At 43.6% G+C, this 20631-nt stretch overlaps 3 protein-coding genes across 6 annotated transcripts in view; 2 read left to right on the forward strand and 1 right to left on the reverse strand.

Moving 5' to 3' along the window:
- trit1 (tRNA isopentenyltransferase 1) overlaps positions 1–936 on the forward strand; it is a 30795-nt gene extending 29859 nt beyond the window's left edge. Inside the window, exon 11 of the mRNA XM_070846627.1 lies at positions 107–936. Within this exon, the coding sequence (XP_070702728.1) occupies positions 107–333 (227 nt within the window). The 3' untranslated portion in view covers positions 334–936. The remainder of the gene's footprint in view (positions 1–106) is intronic.
- Positions 937–4123: 3187 nt separating this feature from the next.
- Positions 4124–8735, forward strand: LOC139215970 (piggyBac transposable element-derived protein 4-like). Its single transcript, XM_070847017.1, has 2 exons — positions 4124–4213; positions 6981–8735. Exon 2 carries the CDS (start codon positions 7588–7590, stop codon positions 8578–8580), a length of 993 nt encoding a protein of 330 aa, XP_070703118.1. The 5' UTR covers positions 4124–4213; positions 6981–7587; the 3' UTR covers positions 8581–8735.
- A 4824-nt stretch (positions 8736–13559) lies between these two features.
- The window catches only part of fam49al (family with sequence similarity 49 member A, like), a 31952-nt gene continuing 24880 nt past the window's right edge, over positions 13560–20631 (reverse strand). For all 4 annotated transcript variants that reach the window (XM_070846212.1, XM_070846210.1, XM_070846209.1 and 1 more), the window contains 7 exons: positions 18579–18715; positions 18412–18489; positions 18074–18190; positions 16494–16573; positions 15943–16069; positions 15011–15081; positions 13560–14879 (listed from right to left, as the gene is read on the reverse strand). In XM_070846212.1, the coding sequence (XP_070702313.1) occupies positions 14816–14879; positions 15011–15081; positions 15943–16069; positions 16494–16573; positions 18074–18190; positions 18412–18489; positions 18579–18715 (674 nt within the window). In that variant the 3' untranslated portion in view covers positions 13560–14815. The remainder of the gene's footprint in view (positions 14880–15010; positions 15082–15942; positions 16070–16493; positions 16574–18073; positions 18191–18411; positions 18490–18578; positions 18716–20631) is intronic.

Here is a 20631-nt window from a genome sequence, read left to right on the forward strand (position 1 = left end):
TCTGTGAGTGTTTATTGTTGACGCTCATTTGGGAGCATAATCGACAAGTATCACTGAGATGAAACTGTATCCGGCAGTCAAGTCTGTTTATCTTCTTTACCTGCAGCTCACCTGAAGTCCAAAAAGCATCACTATCATGTGAAGAAAAAGATGAAGTCTGACCCATCATGTGACCAATCCCAGGTTCCCACTGCTACTTCTGCAGCAGAGATTGTGGAGAGCCTCTCAGAGGACTCTTGTCTTGCCACTGTTGCTCCGGACTGCAGTGAAACCCCTCAGGACTCTTCCCAAGACACCAGGACAGCACACGAGGAAGTAGCTGGGACATCTTAAGAGTTGTGCAGACTCCGGACTACATCTTCACTCAGGTTTCCACCACTGTTCTGCACCAACAGCTGGATGATTCCTTTACAGTCCTTATAGGGCTACTGTCTTACTTCCCATAGAGTCGCAATGAACTTGATTGTCTCTTTGATCTTGCAGCTCAGTCTCCTTATTTGTCAAAGTATTTCCTTTTGAATGGGATGACAGACCTTCTCAGCCCTGCAGATTGAGGAATTAATAACACTGATCCTCGCTGAATGTGGATAACAGGGAACATACTTGAAATACTGCAAAATATGTGCTCACATTCATTCGTAGATGTGTCACAGTCCGAATATGGATCCTAAACGCAGCTTATTTTCGTTGTAGATCAGGACAATTCAACATTGTGGACATTTTTATGGCAGCTGCAGCCAAAAGACTATAGTTTTTAAGGCTCCTTTTTTTTCTACTGCTTGAAAATCAAATTTAGATTTTTAGAGAATTAAAATGTTCTATTTTTGCAGAATATGCCTTAATTTCTGAAGTAACTAGGAAAGATCGTCATTTCATTTGTGTTTTTTGCCTTGTTTTTAGCCTAAACACCATGCACTTTTAACTTCATTCAATCAGTTTTGGAAATGAAAAATAAACCAAAGGATCTTAAAGTGTTTCAGCCAGTGGAGGACGATGTGTTTTTTTTGTTTGTTTTTTTTCATCACAAAAGGGAAAAAAATCATCTTCCATTTTCTAGCCCTTTGTTTGACAATGACTAGTCACCTGGTGGTGTTGTCTTTCAGCTAAGCTAAACTGAGCTCACTTCTGCTCTGACTGTGGCACAAACCACGGGTCCAGGCTGTCAGGAGAGAGTGTGTTTTCACAGCGGTGATTGCAGGTCTTTGTTAATCCAGCTGTGTGTCTTACCCCTTTCAAACCAAGGCGTACCTGCGTGCTGTAAAACCACTTACACAATCCCTGGCATGGCTCCAAAGGCTTCTTTTGGCGCTCCCTTTCCCTCTCCTCACCTGCCACTTTTTCTTCTCACCAGGACTTACACACATGGACAACACCCCCCACCACCACCACCACCACCCATTACTTAGAGTCAGACAATTGCTCCACATTGCCGGCTAAAACACTCCATCATCTCTTTCTTTAAGCCTTCAGTCTGAGTCTAAGACGTATTCTTTCAGTACAAGTTCAGTTCACAGGCTCCCAGTGTTTGACCTCATCCACATGACTAAAAATATTTCCAGCCATATAATAGCTGGAAATGCGTGTCTGTGTGTCCCACATTCTCTCTTTCCAAACTGGGTCAGGCCTCAAGCTTACTGGGAGCTTACCATACAGTATGAGAGTCACACTGATAGCAAAGGTCACTGTGCAACTGGTGTCTGGTTTTTATAACCCTTTGTCTGTTTGGATGGCTTGTTTTTCTTTCCTTCTGTTGTACATTTTTGAATCGGACTTACAACTGTTTTCTTTTCCCCCCAGTGATTTTTTTTCCTGTAATTACAAACATGGAAACAAAGAGAGTTCTTTGAATTAGATGAAAATGTTATCATCAGTCATCTGACACACTTTTTCTGAGGCAACTTTATGTGTGGTATGTTCTTATCTGGAGGGCCTCAGCGAGCTCGGCCTGGCACCTCCAGGCACTGCTGAATCACTTCACATTTAAAGACGAAAGCTTGCGCAATTCAATGACATAAGGCTTCAGCCCCCTGAACCGCGCACACACAACACCGTTAGATGTGGAGAAGTAGGGCAGCGTCCACGGTCACAAGGCTAATTAGTGATTTACGCACCACGTTGCAGTGGATCATCTATGGACACACACACACACACACTCACACATAGACGGAGACATGCACTGAGTGAACTCATTAGCTGCAGACAGAGAGCACAAAGAACCAACACACAGAACCAGCTTTGAAATGAGAAACCTGTTACTATGGTCTGCGCACACACACACACACACACACACACACACACACATACAAATAAGAGTTTTCTGCTTTCTTGAGTGGTTGATTTGATGACTGCACTCCTGTTGTGTATGTGTGTGCGTGTTAGTATGTATAGCTGCATCAGTCAGCGAGCCGCACAATAATTCACCCACTTTTAGCGCTCCATTTCTGTCTCTCGCTCTCTCAGTCCAGTCTGCCCAATAGCGGCTCAGAGTAGCTGTATATGTTCACAGAGCACACACTGTCCTATACATGAGGCCCTCCGTGGGGGAACTGCAAGCTTATGTAACACGTGCTGCAGCCTATAGATGCGTGTTGTCTGTGTCTGGCCTGTTTGCCGTGGAGTTTTGGCCTCTGGTACCAGCTTTGATGCATCTAATGCACGCTGCAAATTCCTGCGTTTTGACTAGACATCAGTTTCCTATTCAGCACTTTGACATTGCCTTGTGAGATCTCACCTGGTTTGCTGATATGATCATGATGTTTGTGTGAGTTAGCACTGAATAGGTGAGTCACCAGGAATTTAGCCGATTGTTTAAACATTTATGGAGAGAAATTCAGTCGCTCCAGTCCAGTCTTTGATGTCTTGTCCTGCCCTGCAGCAGATCAGTAGCTGTATATGTTCACTGAGCACACACTGTCCTCTATATTTTATATATATGAGATTTTATGCAATGAATGATTCATTGGAAACACAACAGATTCAAGATGATAAAAAACATCTTTAGTTTCAGCTCTGATTTGATTTTCACTTCTATTAAAGGAATACGCTTAATTGCTTTCTTGAGTTAGATAAGAGGATTTATACCAATCATCTGTGTATGTTGTGTAGCTACAGCTAGCAGCAGGTTAGCTTAGCTTAGCATAAAGACTAAAAATGGGGAAATGGGAAGCCTGGCTCTGTCCGAAGGTAACAAAAACCACTTACCAACATCTCTAAAGCTCAGACATTACACTCTATTGCTCGTCTGTTTAATCTGTACAAAAGTGTAAAATGACCTATGATTTGCTAATTGTTTTCAGTCTTTATGCTAAGCTAATTAGCTTCATATTTAGTGTACAGGTATGAGAGTTGAAGGAATATTCTCGTTTAACCCTCAAGAAAGAAAATTAATGTATTCCCAAAATGTCAAGATATTCCTTTAAGAATCAAAGATCAACACAACGCTAGTTATCCATGAGAAAAACTTGACCAAACACTTCCCCAGGTTTGTACGCTGATGATGCTTAACAGAGTCGGTGTTGTTGTTCACGTCAGGCCCCTCCGCCTCAGAGCTCTGCTGTAGTAGTGTGTCATCCAGTGACTGTGCATCTAGCTAATTTGAAGTCCACTTAATCCTAATCTCTAATCCCATTTGACTAAACATTCTCTGCCATCTGGCCCTGGCGCGCCAAAAAAAACCACACTCACACACACACCTACACACACGCAGACAGACATGCAAGCAGCTAATCAGATAGAGCAGCAGCTGTAGTGTCGAAGACACTGTTGACGTGACTCCCGAGACGGACCTTTTTATTTATGAGAAATATCAGCTCTGCTAATGTGAAGTGTAAGCGTGTTTATAGATTGTACAGAAGGCCAAATCTTAGGCAGTGGCAGAATACTAGACACCACAGAGTCTCATAATCTCAGAGGAGAAGCGTTGGGAACGTGAAGGACTTGGTTAAGAATGTCAAACTTTTTGAAGTGCAACTAAAGATCAACTATCAGGCTGCCAGCTGTTGTGTGCCTGAATTTATTTGAGCTTTTTCCTGAGTTCAGCGTGACCTCTAACATTATATTCTGTGTGTGTGTGTGTGTGTGTGTGTGTGTGTGTGTGTGTGTGTGTGTGTGTCCCTGCATGAGAGTCAGTGTTTTGCTGTCTATCAGGAAGAGGACAAAGACAATTCAAAACTTTCGGCATTGCATAACCAAGTGAGAAACACAACACTGTCAGGTATGACTCAATCAGATAAAAGAGCATTGTGTTTTTGTGTGAGAGAGAAATAGAGGTCTGTTTTTTTATATATATTAGCAATATAATAAGAAACACACACACAACAACCCAAATGCCCGCTCTAGTGCCTGTGTGTGTTTTTATTAGTTTGTTGTGTAATTGCTGTGTGTTTGTAGGCTCGCACCTAAATGCATTATGGATCACACACCCACACCCACACCCACACCACACACACACACACACACACACACACACACACACACACACACACACAGCCAGGGCTTCACAATGAGGGATGAGCATGTTGCAGCCTAATCCAGATGTTTTATAGTGTTTCAATGCGATCTGATGTATGCATCCAGAGTCAAGTGCAGACCATCATTTATTGATATGTGTGTGTGTGTGTGTGTGTGTGTGTGTGTCTGTACTGTAGGGACAAACAAGGTTCATTGAGTTTATGCAGCCTCCTCTCTGTCTCTCTTTTTGTCATGCTGTCTGGCTCCTGTAGTGGCCGCCGTGTACGCAAAAGTGACAGAAGGACGAAGAGAGGAAGAGATGTGATTAGATGTGAAAAGCCTCTAAGGAAAGTGTCATAGGTGCAGTGTATGCATGGATTCATATAGTCTCTCTCTCTCTCTCTCTCTCTCTCTCTCTCTCTCTCTCTCTCTCTCTGCTGCATATTTCCTGCTTAGTTATGTAATGCGGGGGCCGCACGGTACTTTTTTTCCCTTCTTCTTCTACCCTCCCCAATCCAGAGCATGACATGCCTTCCTGTTTTTCCAGCAACCCAGTGAACTCTTTTCCCAGGGCAACACTTAGGAGGGCACACACACACACACACACAGAGCACATACTGTTGTCACGTATTGTAAGTAATGTGCTTATTTTAGGCAAAGCTGCTTACCCTTGATGTATTGTGTCTGGTGGGCTACATAAATGTCATTGTATCACTCCTCACACTGTGTGTGTGTGTGTGTGTGTGTGTGTGTCTGTGTCTCATCTGCCTTCACATCATAATAAACCCCTCTCCTCTATCCATTTCTTTTCTCATTTATCTGCCTGTCCACTTGTTTTCACCTTTGCTCTCAGGCAGGAAATGGGTGTACCAGCCCATCAAGGACCAGCAATGCGGCCTGACTGCCTGCTGTGTGTGTGTGTGTGTGTGTGTGTGTGTGTATGTATGTGTTCTTTTTATTGCATGTGTGTGTGCACAGGAAACAATGTTCTCTCTGCAGTGTCTCTCGCATACAGTTATGTGAGACAAAGAGAGAGAGTGTGTGTGTTTCTCCATTGTCAGTGGCTTAAGCGCTGGAGCCGGCTTTTTCCCGCCAGTGCGGTGTTTTGTGGGAGGGGTTTTGACTGGGCTCAGCAGCAACAAAGAGCCAGAGCTTCCCGCCCGATATGTAAATCGTCTGGGAGTGGGCGTGGCAGGGAGCCGCCTCCACTGCAGCACTTAACGCTTTCACTGCCAGACTAGTGATGGGAATTTCGGCTCTTTTTAGAGAGCCGGCTCTTTCGGCTCGGCTCCCTAAAAAGAGCCGGCTCTTTAGGCTCCCAAGTGGCTCCTCAGATTTTTTTGTTACTTCAATAAATATATTACCAAATTATGTGTAAAATGAATTACTAATGTAAAAAACACATTATAGGCTATAGAATATTTATTGTTTATATTGCCTTATTAATTTGAAATTATTTAATTTTACTGGGGTCATAGAGCTCTGGGCTGCAGGTCTTGGTGGCTGTGGTGTTGTCCTGGATAATGCTGTAGACATTGTAGGAGCAGTAGACACACTGGCACCTTCATTAACAGCAGCTTCCCTTGCTTGTCTTTTCTCCTCTAACTGAATTGATGGGTGAACAGTACACACGTCTGTGCAGGTTGTTTGTGGAGTCTGCCTGATATGAAATTTTAATTTTGCAAAGTCTGCACTCTGCCCTCGTCACTTGATGAGTCATGAGAGCGACTATCAAACCCGCCGTTTTTAAAACCCCGGAAACAAAGACCGAGCGTTTTTATTATTTCTGTGAACGAGGTAAAAACCCATTCAGGAGCCGGCTCCCGTCGTTCACTTCAAAGAGCCGGCTCTATGAACTGGATCGTTTGCAACCGACACATCACTATGCCAGAGTGTGTGTTCCTTGTTGCTCTTCGTCTGTCCTCTAAAGCACAGAACATTGAGGAAAGGACGGTTAATTTCGCAGTGTTTGTGGTGGGAGAGGAGAGAGTCGGAGAGATAGGTTAGTGAGTTTGAGAGTAGTGAGTTTTATTGATAGAGTTAGACAGACAAACAAAAAGTTCTTCTAAGAACTACTTGGAGAGGGGAAAGTTCTTTTCAGAACTATGGCGAGTACAAAAAGGCGGTTCACTGTTGCTGAAGCAATGGATTTAGTTTTGAATGGTGGTGGTGACGAACTGGAGCTAATGCTAACTAGCGACTCTGAGTCAGGAGCAGAGTCATTCCTGACAGATGAGGAGGTGGCCTACCAGGAGGGACTTGACCCTGTTGAAGAGCAAGTGGCCTTATTTGAAATAACAAAATAAATAAAATAAAATGTACACATTTTTTTTTTAGTACACCTGTGTTAGGTTGGCTGTTTACTGGGTGGGAATGGAGCTCAATAGTCTCATGTTAGCTGCAAAGAATGTGAATGTGTGGGGTTTACTCAAACATTACATTGTGTGAGAAGTGAAATGAAAAATAATCTCATAGGCTTTATATGATCTAATGGTTTTTTTTCTTTTTTCCTCATATTTTTTGTATTACAGTGTTGATTATCAACAACAGGCAGGCCCTCCTGATACATCAGTTCTCCCTTACACTCCCTCTGCTGTTGTGGCTGCTCTGCCACTTTCCAGAAGGGGACGAGGAAAAGTGAGCTATGCTCTTTCTTCTGAAGAAGAGGAGGAAGAGCCATCAACCTCTGTTGTGCTGCAGCCATCAGTTGGAGGTCCTGGGAGGAAGAGAACCCCCTCAGCAACCAGAAGGTTGTTGGTGTTCTGACTGTGTCAGAACGCCAACAAACAGGCTGAAAAAAATATTCATGGACGGACATCACCACCCAGGAGTTCCAGAAGTTTTTGGGACTGAACTTTTATTTTTCCCTGGTGAGGCTGAACACAGTCCAGAATTACTGGAAAACTGGTTCCATTTTCAGCCTGACCTTCCCAGCCAGTGTCATGCCACGGAACAGGTACCTGGTAATCTCCTGGAATGTCCACATGAGTGATCCTGACCAAGATGTGGAGAATGACAAGAAGAAGGGGACACCAGAGCATGACCGCCTGTTTTGCCTGAAGCCCCTTATGGTCTCCGTCCAGGACGCCTGTAAGGCCCACTACCACCCCCACCAGAACCTGGCGATGGTGCACCCGGATGGTGGCGACCAAGGCTCATACTGGCATGACTCAGTACATGAAGGCAAAACCTACTAAATGGGGTTTCAAGCTTTTTGTGCTGGCAGACAGCAGCAACGGCTACACAGTTGATTTTACTGTGTACACAGGCAAGACCCAGTTTCCATCAGGAGTTGGACTAGCCTACGACGCAGTGATGTCCCTGATCAAGCCAGAATACCTGGGCACTGGCTTCCATGTGTACATGGACAATTTTTATACAAGCCCAAAGCTTTTCAGGGCACTGTATAATGGTAACATTGGAGCATGTGGCACCTACAGAGACAACAGGAAAGAGTGTCCCCAGACATCTGAAAATGCCCTGAACAAAAAAGTCCCAAGAGGCTCCATCAGGTGGATACGCCAAGGCCAGCTCATCTTCGTCAAGTGGATGGATACACGAGAGGTCTCTGTTTGCTCCACAATCCACCGAGCATTTGATGGAGCCACTGTAAAGAGGAGGATGAAAAGTCAGGATGGCAGCTGGATCACAACATCTGTCCCATGCCCAACACCTGTTGTGGAGTACAACAAGCACATGGGAGGTGTTGATTTATCAGACCAGCTGATCCAGTACTATTCTGTGCAACACAGATCCAACAGATGGTACCGCACCCTCTTCTACCATTTCATGGACATTGCTGCCACCAACAGCTATCTCCTTCACAAGGATTTCTGCAAGCAGAAGCAACAGGAACCCATGAGCCACAGAGACTTCCTGGAAGAGTTGGCAGCTCAGCTCTGTGGTGTCGTGGTGAATGTCCCTCCTCAAAGAGCACAGGGCTCACACATCCCCGTGCCAGTCTCCCATGTAGAGGATAAGGGCAAGAAGGCCACAGCTGGGAGAAAAAAGTGCATCCTCTGCAGAAAGAACAGGCAGGTCCAACAGTCCACCCCCTGGAAGTGTGAGCTGTGTGATGTAGCCCTCTGTCTTGTTCCAGACAGAAACTGTTTCAAGGAGTGGCACAAGTGACTGAGGAAGTGAGGGGAAAAACGAGTGGAGAAAAAATGTAAAAATGTAAATATTTTTTGGTTGTGTTTGTGTTAGAATGTTGGGATCTTTTTCTCCTGTTAGCCAAGGCCTGAGAGAAACTTATCTGAAAATGAAAAAGCTTGTACATTGTTGATCTGTGTCTTTTTTGAATTAAATTCTGTGACATTCAATTTCCGTTTTGTTTTTTCTTTTGAAAAAGTCAGGGAATTGACTTTTTCTCTCATAAATTCAAAGAGCATGAGTTTATGAATGGATCACTTTTGGCATGCAGCATTTAAACTAACACTCATTGAGAAAGAATGAGGGCGCATCACCTCACCAACATCAGCAGAGCTAATAATAAGTGGATCATTTTATAACTAACACACTGTTACAGATATACCTGTTGTTCCCTCTGTAACAACGTATTACATGCATACACTTAATCATTTCTAGAGACACTTTATTGACCTTTTAAAGCCGTCTTTTTTGGCATGGTCCACATGTGAGCGTGCTGCAGAGCTGCATACGATCAGGGATTTCTGACTCAGCTTCACCTACTTCCAAGGTGCGTGGAGAAAGAAGGAGAGGTCAAAACTTCAGTAACTTTTAGTATAAAGTAGAGAATAAACCTTTCTCTGGATCACACCTGAAAGTTGTTGTTCACACTAAAAGTGTTGCTGGAGTTTTGACCTCTGTTGTGCTTTCAGACTGGACTGAAGTGTTTAAAAACCTTTTCTTTACTGAATTTGCTCTCTTTCTCTAAAGCCACTAAACAGCTGACTTTCGAAGAAAAAAGTGGCAAAGTGCATGAATTCACCCCAGAAGTCTTCGTGTGAAGTTATTAGAGGACACAGACGTACACAGACGCATTCGGACGTGTGTTACATGCACACAGAAAGGCTGCCCAGCACAGTTGGTTGGCACATTTGTGCAGAGCAGCAGTTGGTAACCGGCTGTAACGACACCCGGGCTGATTTACATTGCGGCTGGTGAGGACAATGACAGTCCGCTGATATGGAGTTTGTTAGGGCTGGTGTGTTCATCAGTTAGGGAGGGAGACAAAGAGGGAAAAAGAGACTGTTTACTCTTTATGCTGTGTGTGTGTGTGTGTGTGTGTGTGTGTGTTTGGGGGGGGGGGGGGGGGGGGGGGACTCAGAGTTCTGTGAAAGGCGGGAGGGGAAGCCAACGGAGGGAAACCACTGAGTGTGTATCACTCACACGGTTTGGCTGATAAGGTGTTCCTTCGTTGCGGCAGTTAACTGTTAATAGCTGATCCATTGTGGCTTTAAGAGGGAAATTTGCAAAACGTTTTAATGATCTGAGATACCTTCAGCAGTTGGAAGAAGGAAATGAAAATGTTCCCACTTGTGACCCCGTTTGCTCTGCAGGTGTTTTGTTCTATGCTCACACCTCGAGCTAAACAGATCAGAATCAATATTCTAATAAATCCTGTCTCATCACTTTTCCACTAGTGCCGTGGTGGAGTTTTCACCTACATTATAACAGCGTTTTGTATTTGCATATTTCACGTCCTCATTTCATTATAAATGACTTTCTTTCTTTCTTGAAAGGCCCAGTGTGTCCCAGGCTATTGGAAAGGTGTGGATAAGGTGCTAACCCTTAAATAATTCCACTAGTCTGGGTTTTAATGAGTTTTAATGTCCCATGATGGCGGCTTAACCACCCTGGCAAGAATAAAGATCCAGAGAAAACACTTCTAACATGGAGAGTTTTTGGCACCAAAGTGAAAACTTGGCAACAAGTGAAAAGTGAAAAACAGTTAATTTCCTTATAAATTCTTCAGCAGCTTTGGTGCCTTTCAGTTTCTGTCACTGTCTGACTTAACATGCCATTGTTTTGTGCCCATACTGTCTGTTGAAAGGCAGTAAATAACTGACTTGTTATTTTGAATTTGAATGCATGCCATGAGGGAAGTAAGGTGAGACAGTGGTTCCGTATTTATTACATGACAGTTGGGGCACAAAGCCAAAGCCAGACTGTAGATACTGGGCCCCAGCACACACACTCCCCCCTCCCATCTCCATGAGATACTGTATTTGCCTACTATCTTATTATTTCTACAACCAGTTCGGGTTTAATTCTGTGTCTCTCTTCCTTACTGCTGCTTCTCTTTTTGTGTATAAGCTGCTGTTGCATTTTGCCCCATAAGACAGTACAGTATCAGCCTGCTGCTCTCTTTTGCTTTTCCATATATAACTTCCGCCAGGCTCTCCTGTGTCCCCCTGCCCTACTTTACACCTTCCAGCGCTCACACTGTACAGTACAGCAGGATTGGGCCTTACAACTGACTGGACTGTGTGACTGAAGCTCATTATTTTAAAAACCACCGCCGCTGCTTATTTGGAGCAGCTGATCAATTCCATCATTGATTATCGGTTTATTATTGGAGTGTCAGAAGGTCGTCTTAGCTCACATGGAGTAGACCTCTTCTGTTTGATCCCAATAAAGCCGGTCACTCATAACAGTTTGTCTCAATGGTTGTGCACGTTTCTGAAAGCATACTTCATACTCTCTCAAACACACACACACAGACACACACACACACACACACACACACACACAGGGCAAAACTCTACTCTTCTCATGCAAAATGAAGATAAAAGATGACTGAAGAGAAAACACTGGTGTGAATGCCTTTTCAGTGATACCTCGTGCATCTTTAGTGTTACACTAACTGGATAAAAGTATTTGTATAATCAAATATACTGTAATATAAATGCAAATACTGTGTACACACAAACACACACACACACACAGGGTTGGATATGTAAAGTGTTCTACATGCACAACAACTAATTGGAAAATGCTCTTTATGTTCTGTTTTGCTCGTCCTCCGTGGTTGACCGTGCGGTCCACCAGAACAGCCTGAATCTCGTCATCATCATCATCATCTCCGTCCTCTTCCTCTTCCTTCATGCCTCCAAAACCTGTGGCCCTTTTGACACTAAAGATTTCACCGCTATTTGAGCAACATGTGTTTGGTCGTGTGACACAGGAAGTTTAAGTTTAGCATTTTGCGCGGCAGTTTGTTCCATGTGAAGACGAGAGGTTTTAGTCAAGGAGATTGTGCCAAGTGTAGAGAATGTGGTGTAGTGTTGTGGTTGTGTGATTTAGGACTGCAGTCTGAGTGTAAAGCTGGAGTTGATCCTGTGTTTTAGCAGAATCAGTTCAGGGGTTTGGTATGTGAGTTACAGGTTGCAGCCATTGTGCCTCAAGTAGCAATGATAGTGTGGAAAATATTGAGGAAAAACTGTAATTGGGTTGTTTTCACTCTTTCATAAACTGATCTTTTGCTGCCCCCTTGTGCTAAGATGGAGAACGTGACTGAGGTAGAGCCCTCAGTTAAAGGACGACCTTCTGCTCATTGTTTCTTCTGAATGAATTTCAAAGGTCAGTGAAACTGCACAGTGTTCAGTTCTTTGCAGGACTAAAGTAGCATAAGTTCTACTCTCTTACATTCACCGTCAGACCACTTTGGGGATCTCTACCCACAGATTGGGAACTACTTTTTATACTTTACAGCTCACCAGCACTCACAGTATCACCTTTATAAAACTCCACAACATCATTTTCTGTATTGTTTTTTAATTATAAGAAATTCTTAGTGGTTCACAAAACCCTGAATATCGGGTGCCCACATGACCACTGAAACAGGTTTAGCCTGCTGTTATTTTTCCTCAGGTTCATACTGAATGAGAAAAGCTCTGCATCAGTTCTTCTCTAACTCCACGTGGACAGATACCTGCACGTGGTTGCCTTTTTTGTTTTATTTCAGCAGCTTATTGTTACCGAGCAGCTGCAAATAGTGTTTGGACGTGCGTGTCGCACCCTGATGCTTTTCCTGTTCATGCTGACCAGCAGGAGACCCCCCTCCTAATGCGATTCCAGTGGAAGTGATGGGGAACCAAATCCACAGGAATGACAGCAGGACGAAAGACTTCTTTTAATGTTCATATGGGCACCTGACCTTGAAATATTGTGCTGGCATCGTGTTTTCTCTTGTCAGAATAACATTTAGGTAACTAAATACAGTATAGTTAAGCCATACTGAGATGAAGGCAGCTCAAGCTGACCAGCCATGTGACTGAGTGATGCAGTGTCAGTGGAACAACGAGCTTACTGCTAATTTCATGGTTAACATGAACCTTGAGTCAGTGTTGACCTCCTAATAAACTCAATGAATAAACAAATGGAGCTCTACAGACACAGAACCTCAGTGGTTGAATGTAATAAATGACAAGTTTATTGTTGCACAAAATGTACAAAATAACAAGCAAATGGACAGCCCCTATCCCCCCCACAGTGTCCCTCCCCTCCCTCTGGTTCATTCGCCATAATGAAGCTGAATTTCTGAAACCTATGATTACGGCAAGTCCGATGGTCCAAGCCAAACGCATGGTAATTCTGAGAGACAACACATACCCAATTTCAGCATCACTGAACAATTAAAAATGAATAAAAACACCTTATTTACACATTTCTGTCAGAACTTTTACAACATGCCATCTATATATTTATACAGAATATGCTTGTGCACATACCCCTGTATAGAAAATATATTATTAAGATCAAATTAAATTAGACTAAGGGCTATAGACATCCAAAGTACAGCACTTCTTTTTAATCTCCTTGTGGATCTTTTTTATTTTCATGTTTATTTCCCACTTATTCAGTTACTTAGTTCTTGTACAACCTCGCGCTAAAAGAAAAAAACTCTAGTTGTATGCAGATGTCGATGTGTTTTTCCTCGAGGACCCGAGCTGACCACGTGGATGCCTACAGAGAAAAAGCCTATTTACACCAGAACGCTCAGATCTCTCCCGTAAAACGCACATGTGTAAATTCGACCGCCCTTCAACTTGCGTGTGTCATTTTATGTCGTTTCTCTGACCATCAGTGATGCTCTAGCCCCCCCCCACCACCACCACCTGCAAATCCTCCTCCTCCTCCTCTTCCTCCTCCAGCTTGATGATGTAATAAAAGTAAAAAACCAATCAGCTTTGGCACTGGGTGAAGAAGTAAGTGTGCTGTGGTTTCCTAGAATGCCTTCCTTGGATCTTGCAGGCCGCTCGTCCCTGTTTGTGCACTAATGTGGAGCCGCACAATGTTTGGAAGCAGATCTGCTGCTCTCAGAATTTGAGGTTCAACATACTAGCGCAAACAAAGGGATGAAGAAACCTTTTTTTTTTTTTTTTTAATGTTGGCTAACAAGCTTGTACTGTGATATCTAAACCACATTAGCACCATGGAGAAAGAGAGAGAGAGAGAGAGAGTGAACCACATAGTTCAAGTAAAGCCAGACAACTCACAAGATGTTTTGTGCTGGAACATTTACAGCGTAAGGGCACACAGCGTGGATGTTTTTCTTGTTTTGTGCCGAGGAAAAACCACATATCCCATGTATGGGTGGGTGGGAACAGGGGTGAAGGTGATGGGCAATGAGGAAGAAATCAGGGCGAAAAATGGAGGCATCCGAAAAAAAAAGACCACTCATGTCCTCGCCTCCTTTCCTTCGGCTGCACCGATGCAGAGAAGAAACAAAACAGGTAGAAGCAAATCTCCGGAGTGCATCCATCACATTGCTTCACAAATCACCTGCAGGTGGAGATCGGTGCAGAGGAAGGGGTCGGCCACGCCACTACATCCGCAACCTCGAGAGCTTTAAACCTCCTCCGCTTAAACTGAGTGTGTGAGGGGGCACGGGGAGGTCTCTGGGATCCGATTGGGGTCAGATTTCAGGGGAAAGGAGATGGCATTGTTTTCAAAGTGTGTGCAAAAATACTTGTCAGACTACTGCTGGAACATCAACCCCCTTTCTTTTTTTTCTTTTTTGTACATTTTCACTTTGCTTCGGTTCTGACTTTAAGTTTTGCAATATAGCTTCCTCTTTAATCCTACTTATTTTTCATCTGCTGCTTGTGTTTCACTTGTTTTAATATATATCTATATTTTCTTTTCTGGCTTTTTTTTTTTCTCTTTTCTTACTTTACAAAATGAGAGACAGAATGATGGACAGCTGACAATATATATAATTATTTTCCTCTTCTTATTATCATCAGGTTTCTGTTAACCTGGGGATGATTTGCTTTGTTCGTTGTAAACAAACAGGTTTATCAGCCACTGGCGTTTCTTTCCCCCCTCTTCCTCTTTCTTTTCGCCTCCTTCAAGTGCACTCTTCCTCTCCTCCCTCTCTCCACCACTCTCCTCTCTCTCATTGCAGGAGGGCCCTGATTTGTTTGGAGGTGCTGTCATCGTTTAGATGCCGTGTCGTGTACCTGAAGTGACACAAACAGGTATGTTGAAACCGGAACGCTGTTAGTTAATCCTTGTGCATCGTGTCAGTGTGCATCTCTCTCTCTCTCTGTCACTGACACACACACACACACACACACACGTTCATACACACCTCAGTGCGTTCAGAAGTCCCTCCACGCTGTTGGACGGCTGCTCTTTCAGCACCTTGATGCAGCCCTTCATCTGCCCGGCACAAAGACAACAGAGGGAGTTAGAGAAAGGTCAGCAGCCTCAGATCCACCTCATCTCCTGCTGCTGCTGCTGCTGCTGTAGCCACACACTGACTCAAAAACACAATTATTAAAGCGTGAGCATCACAATCTGCCAGTATAACGTTGAATATATAAGCAAACGCGTGTCTTCATGATGTTACACCTGTTGTTTCTAACCTCCTCGACTTGTTGCCGGACATGAGCTGCTTGAAAATGCTTGGAAAGGTCAGCGTGTTCCGTATTTAAGAAGAACAGGCAACAGTGGGAGAAAACATGAACAGAAATGTTTTTTTTTTTCTTTCTTGAATCATCTTGGGACCCTTTGAGACTCTCAGCCCACTGGATCAATATCAGGGCTTGTAGTGATAAAGTCGTTTACAGCGTCACTCTCAGCCAGCTTCACTTTTTATTTTTCGCCCCTCTAATCTTAGTCTCGTTGCGACTGTACGACATTTAAAACACAAGTTGGAAAACTTATTAGCAGCTTCTAAAGGCACATTTCACTGACTGTAAAGTAGAGCCACCTCCCACTACGTTGCCATGATGTAATCCAAATACCAAATACTAATCAAATACTGATGGAAGCACATCATGCATACCTGTGTGCAACCTCCTCACAATGCCTTATAACAAAACAAACAACAAAAACTGGTGTACTACACTGACGTAGACTAGCCTCCTTTGCATTACAGGTGGATGACATGAGCAGCCAATAAAATGTCTCCTTTACTTCATTAGGAGAAGTACACCACTGCATACAGAAGTAACGAGGATGGTGTTTTCAGTCCTTGGGAGGCAGAAATCACAGAGATGATCATTTGCATGTACTCACATCTATTTTGGAGGTCTTGGCAAAAGCCCCGACTGGGTGAACGTGGTCATAGAGAATGATGACTCCGACCATCACCCTCATGCAGAACAGCATGGTGTCTGTGTTTGTGAACCGACAGCGGTACTCCCTGCCACAGAGACAGTTATGGGGGGAAAGAGGATCGTTAATTAAACACGACCAGAGGACAGGACAGGGCGGGACGTAGAGTCAGGGTGACCACACAGGGACATCGCTGCTGTTATGTGGAGCACTTGATCGGCTCGGCAACTTTGCTGACGACTTTTTATTCACATGAAGACATCTAATAAAAAAAGACTCAGCATTTTAAATTGAGCATGAAGGGCTGTACGAATGATTCACTCACTGAATTAGTGTCATTCAGTCTCTTGAATTAGTGGCTCAAACTTGTGATGACCTCTTTTGTGTTCACTTTGAAAGGGCTTGCTAATTAAAATCCAGGCTTCTGGTCTTTTGGAGAGAAGGACGGGGAGAGAAGAGGGTGGACTGAAGAAGGGATGATGGAGATGAGGGAAAGTGTGGAAAGTACTCACGGAGTCTCCAGCATGACACGGCACACACAGGCCATGGTGCTCAGACAGTCTGTGGTGTCCTCGATGGGCAAGGTCTTATTCTGAGGGACAGACAGGGAAGGGAAATCAGCACAGAAACAAACAGAATGATTTGCAAACACTGAGAGTGTCCCTGTCAAACGCTCTGACACACTCCTCTGTAGTTCAAGTATTGAAGGAACAAAATGTTCCACCACAAGGTGGAGACAGAGTCCTGCAGTCCTGAGTGTTGTAAAAGTGTGAGGAGGGTGAAGCAGCTCTGCTAAAAGGAAATCATGACCAGCTTGTCCCCTAAATTTTGCATGAGTCTCAAAAGTATTGAGGTGTTAAGCTGGAAAAAGCTTCTTCAACACCAAAATACTGTTTTGACAGCAAAGTAAAAGAAAAAGAGGGAAGTTTTCACAGCTTCAAAGTCCAAAATGGGCACTTGAGGTGAAGACTCACGTGTTCCACTGACTACACAACACGCCTCATGTCACGACCACTGATATGGATCACTTGTGGAAGTAATCAAGATATATATAACACTCATTTCAAATGGTTATATGGTGATTTGATCAGTTCTTGTATTCATTATTCACATGCTACAGTATTTTCTACTATATTCTGTGTTCTCATGGTTTTATTCTCTTCTCTCAGCACAGGACGTCTCGACACTGACCACCACTGTGTGAAGAGCAAACAAGAGTGCATGCAGAGTCTCGCAGTTATCGGTTAGTCCCTGTTTGATGTTTCATTTAGTGTCTTTGCCTTGTGACACAGATTTTAGAAATGGAATTTAGAAACTGTAAAGTAGAAACCCTCCAGTTTTGATAAAGTATGAAATCTGTGTGTAAACACAGAGTATGGAAAGATGGAAAGTGAATTATGGAAACTGACTGAACAGTCAAGTACTGCACTTTATTACAAATTTGAGGTACTTTTTGATTTTACTTTATTTCTATTATGTGCTGCTTTACACCCCTATTAGAGTATTAGTTACTTTACATATTACAAGAGGAATCTACTACGTTAGCATTGCACTTCCAGGTTTTACATCTAAAACATAGGATGAACATTTAAGATGTGATGCATTGTTATAAATAGTTAAAAGTAAAAATAAAAGTAACTTCACTGTAATCAACTAGAATGATACAATCTTACCTAGATATAAGGGTGTCAGTAATAATCCAATAATATAATATATAATTGTCAAACATTGACAGGGAAGTTTTTGCTGAAAATAATACTTATGTAACACTTTCAATACAAGATTTTCATCTGTAATGGAGTATTTGCTACTTTTACTTGAGTACCTGATTTGAATACCTCCTCTACCACTGACTTTAGGTCTCTAAACCATCAGCAAACAGGGAAAACTCACCTCAGCATCCTTGATTCATTTTTTGGATGCTTCCTAAATCCCTTTTTGTGTGACTTTGATGCTTGACGGTTTCAGTGACATTATAAAAACTATGAGAGTTAAATCTTGATTCCAGCTCAGCTCTGACAAAGCCCACTCTTTGTGTTAACCAGGTGTTCATACAGAAGGCTCAAATGTGGATCTAACTTGGGAAATCTACCTCTGAAACAAACTTGGTGGTGGCGTTACTCAGAGTCTTCAGCATTGGTGTTGCTTCGGCGTAGAACAGGGACATCCTGTTGGCCATCTCATTGTTAACCTCGTTCTCCGCTTCCAGCTGTGTGCCAACACAAAACAGATATTGTCTCTATAAAAAGCATTAATCATCAGCCGCACCCAGTCCAATCCTGGCTCTAATTTGAGTGATATTGCTTGTGTGTCTCTTTGTGTTGTTGGGAGGAAAGGAGCACCTCCATTTCAATCAAAAATGATTAAAGAGAGAAAGTGAGGCCATGCAACATGAACAGCCTGAGCCAGATCCCGTCTCCAAGGCCTCACCTGCTGGTTGTTCAGCCTGTTCCTGCTTATAGTCCTCCTGTAGTAGCTGAAGTCATTCTGAATGGCTGGATTTGTCATCTGCATGGAGAAGGAAGATATTGATTTTTTCAGTACCGTGAAGGTCAGTCTCTGGGGGCTGTAATTAGACCAAGAATGATTCCCCTCACCTTTAGCTCATCAAAGCTGAGCGTAAAATGAAGGATCTCAGCAAACTGTTTGGCCAGGGCCTGCTCTCTCTCCAGGTGCTGCATGGGAGCGTACGGCGGGCTGGTCAGCGCCTCCAGCAGGCTGCGCAGGGCATTCTCTGCACAGATACTTAAATGTCAGACATGTGCGCGCATGAGCTGGAATCTGCATGTCATGCCGTACATCTGCCGCTTCAGACCGCTGCAGTTGCTTCTCATCGGACCTGGATCTGATGTTTCTTTCATGTCACCAGATTTAAACCACAAAATGCAGCAGCGGGATTTCAGCTGGTTCAAACAGCTGAAATCACTTCACTTCACTTCTGTCACCTCCTCACTGGATATCAGTGGATATCTGTAGGGCGTTCAGAAATGTACCCAGCACTTTTAAAGCACAGAGGGATCTGGCCTCAGGCAGTATGACGGACCTTTGGATGCCCTCTGAGAACAGGGCTCAGGTCCCCCAACAGATCCCTTTAGGCTGGGATTTAACATTTAATGTGACTGGAAATTTCTCCTCAGGCTATAAGGTTTTGGAACAATATGTCTGTTTAACTCTACATGTGGAGGTCAAACTCTTTGACTTTAGCACTGCACTCTCATAACATCGTCAAACTCATGACGGACAGTTAAAAAGCAGACACAGAGATTTCATTCTTTTACGCCACACCTGCATGTGCCTACATTACCCACAATGCAACTCAACAGGGTAAATATCATATCTGTTGGACAGGAGAAGACTTTGAAAATTAAATGACTTGATTAGACATACATTTTACTAGCCAGAATTTGCTGACTGAGATTATGAGAAAAGTGGAAATAGCAGTGGTTTCAGTCGCCAACTTCTTTCACAATCTTTTTCTTTCTCTCTTTCTTTCTCAGTCTTTACACACATTAGTGCAATAAGAAGAATCACACACCCACAAACATGACTGTACACTGTTTTTGACAAACTGAGCTGTGCCTGCCCGGAGACTAGTTTTGACCTTTTCTACCGTTCAGCAGTTCAACAGCTCTCTTTTTGCCTCCAAGACAAACTAAATGAACATTCACTGGAAGTGGTACTCCACAGGGATCACACTGTGACTGATAATACAGCCTGAGCATCCTCGTGGACTTTGTATCAGTGACCATACATATCCCCAGTGTCACTTATGCTATTGAACTTAAGCCTTTTCACTGCTTTGCTGCCTCAAATCCGACACCAGAGCTTGGACCTCAGAGGCTGCAAGTTGTAGTAATGCTGTCAGAAGCAAAGTCTCCTGAGGCCTCATCCCTTCCTCTGCATTAAAAATGCAAAAGGGCCTTCTATAAATACAGCACTGAAGTGTTTCATCTAAAGGGCCTGGGCAGAAACCCCAGTCTGCCTCCTGCTGTTAGCACAGAGCACATGGTGCCCTATCCTCAGTGCTAACTCCTGAGGGTATATACTGACAGATTGGATAGAGAGACACAGCAGCTGTTTGTTTACTGGACATGGGACCTCTTAACCTCTTATCGTCCACTTTGATCAAATACAGAAATCCAAAAAGAGCGCATAGGTGATCTTTCTAGTTTGTACCCTGATTCGATCCCTTCCTCTCCATTAGGAGGGCAGATATCTACAAGGTATCGGTTGTAATGTATTGCATAGATACATTAGCGCTGAAACATTATCATTAATTATTAGTTAGCTCTGTCCGTGGTAGAACACAATGTCCATGAGATCCAAGTATTATTGGAAGGCAGAGCAGAGGCGGCAGCCGAACTCTATTCCTCTGCTCATACTCTCTCTGTACTCTCCCCGTCTCTGCTGGACGACCATGTAGCACTGTTTCCGTAGCAACGGCTGCCTGGCTGCTAGGCCAGGATGCTGCAGAGATGGCTGAGAGGACATTATAGTGTGTGTGTGTGTGTGTGTGTGTGTGTGTGTGTGTGTGTTAAGGAATGCTACCAGGCTGAAATTGCAATTGCATGTTATATCACGATGGTGGTACACGGCACCATGAAGTGGAGCTGTGAAGCCGCACTGACAGAACAAGATGAGCTTCTCCCC

This window comes from Pempheris klunzingeri, chromosome 16 (genome assembly GCF_042242105.1).
Source record: "Pempheris klunzingeri isolate RE-2024b chromosome 16, fPemKlu1.hap1, whole genome shotgun sequence".
NCBI lineage: Eukaryota > Metazoa > Chordata > Actinopteri > Acropomatiformes > Pempheridae > Pempheris > Pempheris klunzingeri.

What these genes read in the sequence shown, in the direction of transcription:
- LOC139215970 (XM_070847017.1), top strand. Translation starts at nt 7,588, where the DNA reads ATGGTGGCGACCAAGGCTCATACTGGCATGACTCAGTACATGAAGGCA.